This window comes from Myotis davidii, unplaced genomic scaffold (assembly GCF_000327345.1).
Source record: "Myotis davidii unplaced genomic scaffold, ASM32734v1 scaffold44, whole genome shotgun sequence".
Lineage (NCBI taxonomy): Eukaryota > Metazoa > Chordata > Mammalia > Chiroptera > Vespertilionidae > Myotis > Myotis davidii.
The window spans coordinates 15,972,651-15,979,911 of NW_006299705.1; the positions used below are offsets into that span (position 1 = coordinate 15,972,651).

The 7,261-nt window shown below is 37.9% G+C and overlaps 1 protein-coding gene across 3 annotated transcripts in view; it reads left to right on the plus strand.

Moving 5' to 3' along the window:
• Positions 1-7,261, plus strand: part of SLF1 (SMC5-SMC6 complex localization factor 1) — a 65,085-nt gene that overhangs the window by 42,323 nt on the left and 15,501 nt on the right. For all 3 annotated transcript variants that reach the window (XM_006775531.2, XM_015571669.1, XM_015571670.1), the window contains one exon: positions 1,527-1,692. In XM_006775531.2, the coding sequence (XP_006775594.1) occupies positions 1,527-1,692 (166 nt within the window). The remainder of the gene's footprint in view (positions 1-1,526; positions 1,693-7,261) is intronic.

Sequence of the window (7,261 nt, forward strand, 5' to 3'; positions counted from 1 at the left end):
ACGGGGGGTGGAGCCACAACCTCACCATCGACCCTGCCTTGAGTGTGACAGGGGGCGGTGCCCCAACCCCCCAATCGGCCCTACACTGAGCATGACTGGGGGTGGCATCTTAACCTCCCAAATCGCCCTGCTCTGTGCATGATGGGGGCAGTGCCCCAACTCCCCAATTGGCCCTGCTCTGAGCCCGACCAGGGGCTGCACCTAGGGATTGGGCCTGCCCTCTGCCACTCAGGAGCAGGCCTAAGTCAGCACGTCGTTATCTCCTGAGGGGTCCCAGACTGCGAGAGGGCACAGGCCGGGCTGAGGGACCCCCCTTCCCCCCCGAGTGCACAAATTTTTGTGCACCGGGCCTCTAGTTTATAAAGAGCCAGGGTCCATAAAGTCCACAAGGACCAAGGCTCAACTGAACACTGGAAGCCATGGCAACCCAGCACCGACTGCAGCCAGTGGTGCCAGCATAGCGATCCAGCACTGACTGCTGAGGGGCCTGCAGATCTGCCCCAGAGAGAGGCCTGCAGAGAGAGAGGCAGGGTCTGATCCCCAGCCTCCGTGGAAGCTGTTGATCAGCTGTTGCCTCTCTGTTTCTCTCCCGGCCTCGCAGGCTGCTGATCAGCCTCTCCTCTTTGATCAGGCCCAGAGATAGGCCCAAAGACACTGACTGGTATAGAAACCGACCAATCAGAACCTAATTTGGGTGACCTGTGAAGGCAGAACCTAAGGTGGGGGCTGAGGAGGGGTTTTAAGGGCAACAGCTGTTTGGTTTAAGGTGTAAGAAAGTGGTTCAATTTTTTCATGATCAGTTTAGTAGTATAGTGTATATGGCTAGCTATCAGTCCAAATATAAGGATTATGTGTTTTTGTCTGCCACAAGCATCTCCTTCTGCTGAAAAAGGCTCCCCCCCACCCCATTTAAGCAATCCTATCCTATATAATCTATCTATACTACTAAAAGGGTAATATGCTATTTAGTCCGGGTTGACCAGCCATCTTCTGGACATCTGACTTCCTTCCAGACAAAGCCATGGTGTTGAGGGCTGAGGCTGAGGCAGAAGCAGTTAGAGGCGATCAGGCCGGCACGGGAGGGCAGTTGGGCAATATCAGTCTGGTAGGGGAGGGCAGTTTAGGCAACCAGGCCAGCAGAGGAGGGCAGTTGAGGGCGAGATCAGGCCAGCAGGGGCGGGCATTAGGGGTGGTGAGGCAGGCAGAGGCAGTTAAAAGCGATCAGCCCGACAGGGGAGGGTAGTTAGGGACGACATCAGGCCAGCAGGGGAGGGCTTTTGGGGGCAACCAAGGTGGCAGGGGATGGCAGGGGCGATCAGGCAGGCAGGCAGGTGAGTGGTTAGAAGCCAGCAGTCCCAGATTGCAAGAGGGATGTCCCCAATTAGAGAGGGTGCAGGCTGGGCTAAGGGGACCCTCCTCCCCCATGCATGAATTTCGTGCACCAGGCCACTAGTAAATACATAATTCTTCTTCATATTTTCATTAGGTTGTGTGACTGACATAATTCTTATTCATATTCTCATTAGGTTGTGTGACTGCTCAGATTCTCAGAGTCTGAAAATAACGGGAAAGGCAATTCTCCTTGAAATCTTCTGGTCAGGAATTGAGACCTCTGGGCTTTTGACCAGACCAGTATATATGCTTTTGGAGTGGACTATATATTCTCACAAGGAAAAATGCAAGTCTAATGATGTAAGTAGGATTAACTTATAAATGAATAATTGTTTATGAAAAAAAGTACATCTTTGAATGGTACATGTTTTTCTTCTCTTTATTCTTTCAATTACTTGAGTATATTAAAATGAACCAAATATATCATTGTTTTCTATTTAGTTTGTCTAATTTTAAGGTAAAAGATTTTGGAGACATGTTTCTTTGTCATCTCACATTTGGATGCAGGAGCTAGGGACAGTTATTTGATTTTTAATAAGAAATCTATAGTTACTTGGCATTCTAGATTTTTTACTTTTATACATTTCTATTCCCAAGAAACCTGTAATTCTTATAAATTTTTTGTGTGTGTTAATAAAAATTCCTACTTGTTTTTAAAACTACCTTTCTGGATATTAAGTTATTTCCTGAACTATCTCTTTGTAGGTAGATTTTGCCTGTCATTAGAAATTTAATATAGAGTGATTTTAGTGAAGGATAGTTGGAAAGGTTAAATATAGTAAAATATGTAAAGTGCATGGCAACATATTGTGTCACAATTTGGGTGCATTATAAAAGTTGCTTTCTCCTATTCAAAATGATCTCTGCCTTTGGGACTTAACGTACTTTTTCGTGTGTTATATCATTAATTTCTGCTCATATATATTTTTTTATTCTTTTACTGTCTCTTGTACTTGAATGTTTGGATTTTTCTTTTCATTTTATTCTTTTTTTGTTGTAATTGATAATCCTCACCTGAGGATATTTTCCCGTTGATTTTGTTTGTTTTAGAGATAGTGGGGAAGGGAGGGGGAGAGACAGAGAGAGAAACATCAATGTGAGAGAGACACACCAATTGGTTGCCTCCTGCACATGCCCCCACCAGGACCTGGGATCAAGCTTGCAAACTAGTTATGTGCCCTTGAATGGAATTGAACTCAGGACCCTTTGGTCCACAGGCCGATGCTCTATCAACTGAGCCAAACTGGCTAGGGCTCATTTTACATACACAATGTAAATTGCCCTTGGAGTACATTTTGATATCCGTTCCATAGGTTTTGATACTTTAGGCTGCTTTTATTTTTTTTTTCAAAGTAGTTTTTACTTTCAATAATGAATTCCCCTTTGATCCAAGAATTATTTTAAGAAAGTGTTTTACAACATCTAAATTAATGGGTTTTCTTACTGTTAATGGGTTTTGTTGGTTTGTCTATGCTTTTGTTGTTCATTTCTAATAGTGAATTTTGGTTAAAGAATGAGCCGTACATGATTTCTGATTTCTGAAATTAACTGAACTTTTTATTTTTTACTCCTTAAAATATTAGGGGCGAAAATGTGTTTTCTCTGTTGTTTTACAGTGTTTTCTATCAAGTTTGATAATTGTTTTAATTAACTCTTCTGAATCTACGTTGTGGATTTGTTTATTTATTTATTTATTTTTGTAACAGTTTCTGCTTTATATATAGTTATGCTTTGTTATTATTCATTACTGATAAATTATCATAATTGCCAGCTAGGTAATATTTTTTCAGGATCAGTAAGCATGGTAGTAAGGTGGAGAGCTCTTGTGTCAAATGCCATAAAGTCTATTCTATGTTAAGAGTAAGGAAAATCATTTCTATCCTAATAATTTTTCTGATCCATTTTCTCTCCTCTACTATTAAAATTACAGTATTTCACCTCTTCTTTGTATCCTCTGTGTTTTTTACCCTTTTATTTATATTTTCAAGTTTTGTATATACTTGCAACATTCTGGATAGTTCTTTTCATCCAATTTTTAGTTCACTGTTCTTTTTAGCTGTGTCTAATATGTTGGTAAACATGACAGTTATACTTTGAATATTTTTTCCAGTTTTGGACTTTTTTACTTCCTAATTACTATGATATGTTTTTATGGCTTCTAGTTCCCTACAAAATTTTCAAGGTTTTCTTTTGTCTTTGAACATGGCAATAGTAGTTATTTTATAGTCTCTGTCTGATAATTCCGTATTTGTAGTCTTTGTGGACCTCCTTTATTTGTTTCTGTTATTTGCTTCTTTTACATATTTTATATTCCCTTGCAAGCTAATTATTGTTTACTGTGTGCTGTAAATTGCATTTCAGAAATTGTAACAATAATTTTGTGGCAAAGACAGAATAGCTTTCTCCAAAGAAAATTTCTGTTTGTTTCTGCCATGTGCCTACCAGTTCATGACTACCCTAATCCAATGTCTAATTTAGAGGGTTCCTGTACAGTCCAAGTGAAGTACAGTGTTACAAATGCATGTCTTTGCTTCTGATTCACTTACTCAGAGGGTGAAATTCTTCAGGGTCTAAGAGTATTAGGTGTAAGGTCTTGGGCTAGGACTTTTATACTCCATTTTCCCAAGGCTCCAGAAACCACACTGCTGTATCTCAGCTCTCTTTCTGGAGTTAGAAAATATTCTTATGGCTACTTTTGAGTGCTTCACTTGGTTTTTACCTTCCCTCTGATCTTGGCTTAGCTATTTCTCATAACTTTGCAGAAGATGTTTTATCTATTTTATTCAATATTTTTAGTTTTCTTTTGTAATAGTGTTTATCTGAATTATCGAGGCCTCCCTTATCAGAAACAGAAGCCCTTACTGGTTTGAAACATTCTATTTAGAGGGCTTTCTGAGGCATGCTTAAAAGAAGAAAATTCTTTTGAGGGTCCTATTTTTTAATTGACATTAGAAAAGGAAAATTATTTCTCTGTGTAGCTAGACTTTGTGATCAAGTAATCCTAGTATATACTAGTAACACTAATCAGGTGAATAGCCATTTTCTTGTACATGTATCTGATTTTAAAAGAAATATGATTATGTAAATGTGTATAAATTTAAAATAGTCAACAGAAATAGAACTATCTATACTTCATTGCCAGTTGAGAATAGTACTTCTAAACTAAAACTAAAAACATTCTTATTAATTTTCATTTACCTTTGTGTGTACTTTGGTAGAAAATATTCTTCATTTTTAATGTTTATTTTTTATCCACTTGATTATATAAATGAAATGGCTCACTTATGAATAAAATCAGTAATAAAACTAATGTTTTCATAATTTTACTAAATCACCAAAGGACTATCATGGTAAGAATGTACCTGGGTTCCAGGTTCGTTCCCAGGTCCTGGTCGGGCACATGCAGGATCAGTGTATCTCTCTCACATTGATATTTCTATCTCTCTCTCCCACCACTTCCTTCCTCCTTTCCACTCTCTAAAAAAATAGCAATGGAAAGAATATTCTCAGGTGAGGATTAAGAAAAAAAGAATTTACTCAGGAAATACTGATGTCAATAGTAACAGATTTATAGATTTTTAACTTGAAGATTTTTGTTCAAATTTATAAATAAAGTCAACATATTTGTGAAGTAATGTGCAATAAATTATAGCATCGGTTATAAGTGCGAACTGGTTTTAAACTTTGCAAATTAATATTTTATTTTTCATTTTAATTGCTTAAGTTCATATAAACTGTGTTTGTATTATGTTACTTTATCTGTTAGAATTCATTCATGTACTTAATTAAATCTTTTTGGCAGTTTCCAATTTCAAGAATTCTATGCATGTTCACAGACATCATTTTCTGTGCTGTAAAGCATTTGTTTCTTGATTTGCTAAGTTGAAGCATTCAATTTAAGTCATTAGCTAGACAGACTTCCTCAGTTTATGCTAATATTATTTTGTCATAATGCCAGTCAGCAAGTATTGCTGAGTGACACCATGGCAGTGAATTTCATTGCCATTAATCTAAGAAAGCTTTGGGCTTTCCTTGGCAAAGAGCAGAGGTGGATTGTGTCAAGGTTATTGAGGTACAAATTTTACTAAGCTTGGTGGTTAGATCTACTTTTCTTTATGATGTCCTTAAGTGCTGTTTCATGATATCCCTACAATTATAGGTAGAAATGGAACCCAGTTTACATTTAAAGATAAGGAACTTGAGGATAAAGAGTTTAAGTAACTTATTCAAGATATCACAGCCTGTTAGGGTAAAGCCTTAATAGAGCCCAAGTCTCTACTGTAGCATATTTTCTCTGGTTTCATTCAAATGCAAGTGTTTAAAACAGGAAAAGGCACAGTGTGTGCATTATGTTTACATCTTCCTGATAGAGGTCCTAGAGGAGCAGTTTGTCATATGTTGCAGTGGGCTATTGTAGACAGCCCTACCTGGGAGTCAGATGTCCAAGATTCTAGTTCTACATTTTATGCTAGTCAATTTTTGGATGATTGCCAAGTTTCTAAACTGGAGATTACTTGTACTGGCTGATCATAGAAAACTGTATTGACAGAATGTCTGGTAATAAACTTTAACATACTAGGAGTTCTAAGGTAAATAAGTCATGTGCAAATCATGTTATCTTTCATGTTTTAAATTCTTAGGGTATTCATGTTCTTTTCTTTAAGTTTTAGCAGTCATTTTAGTATTTTATGATACTTTTCTATTTTGGTGGTTTCTTTGCTGTTTTTTTCACTAATCCATTTCTAGAGCATATATATCCACTATGCTAGAAACAGTAGCATTGTTTATACCCTGTTAAAGTTACAGTGAATACAATCCATAGCACAGTGTCTTGGCCTTCAGTTTATATTAAATGCCACAGCTAAGAGTATATTATAAAAGGATCTAAAGCCTGCATTTGAAAGTGTCTTTTTATGTAAAATTTTCTATTATGGATATGTGCTATATGTTATGTATGTTTAGCTAATGGCACCCAGATAAGAATACTTTGGCAGGATCATTGTTAATCATGATAAGGGGAAGTACAGTTATTTCTTGAAAGTACTGTAAGGCCTACCTATTTCTGTTTAATAATGGTAATATCAGGGAAAATTGAATATTAAGCAATATTGGTATTTTCTTGTGTCAGGTACATTTGTACATATATTTGTGTAAGGAAAGAGGAAAAGTCCCAACTGGTTGATTTTGTTATTTTTAACTGCTGGAAGTGCTGGATTGTGGTTTTCTTTGAGGCTTATTAGCTCTGTGGGCTAACCTCCCTTTTACCTATTTAGCGTCCTATGACCAGGGATCTGAAGTGATTCTGATTTACTATTTGCTTAAGCTGGGGAGTACTTTGAGATATCAAAATCTACCAGTCTCTTTCTTTCTGAGTAGTGTCTTGGCTGATACTCAGATTCACATTCTATTAGAAGGAACAGTTCTGTGGCATGGATCTTGACATGATCAGTTTGCTTGTTTAAATATAGATTGTCACTGTTCTGTTTTATGTTCTCTTGATAACTTGAACCAGGAGAAGTAAAACTTACTCAGAGTGATCCATGTACACGTTGGCTTTACAAGGAATGAAGTTGGCTTCCTGCAAAGTTCTGGCTAAGACCTAGTGGTTAAGGAGTCAGTTCTGGTCAGTTGCAATGCTTGGACCCTCCCAAGGTACAGAGGAGACATTGGTAATTTTCCAGCTTACTAAGGCCAGTCCTGCTGCTTGCTTCCCAAGTCACACAACTATAACTGCAATGGCTTAAATCCAGTCCTCTAATCAAGGCAGGAGAGGAAGTGGTGCCGACACCCTCTCATGAATTCTGACCTATCAGGATCAGGCTGCAGTCAAGATTCTGTATTGTGGTCCCTGATCATTTCAGAGGAAGAG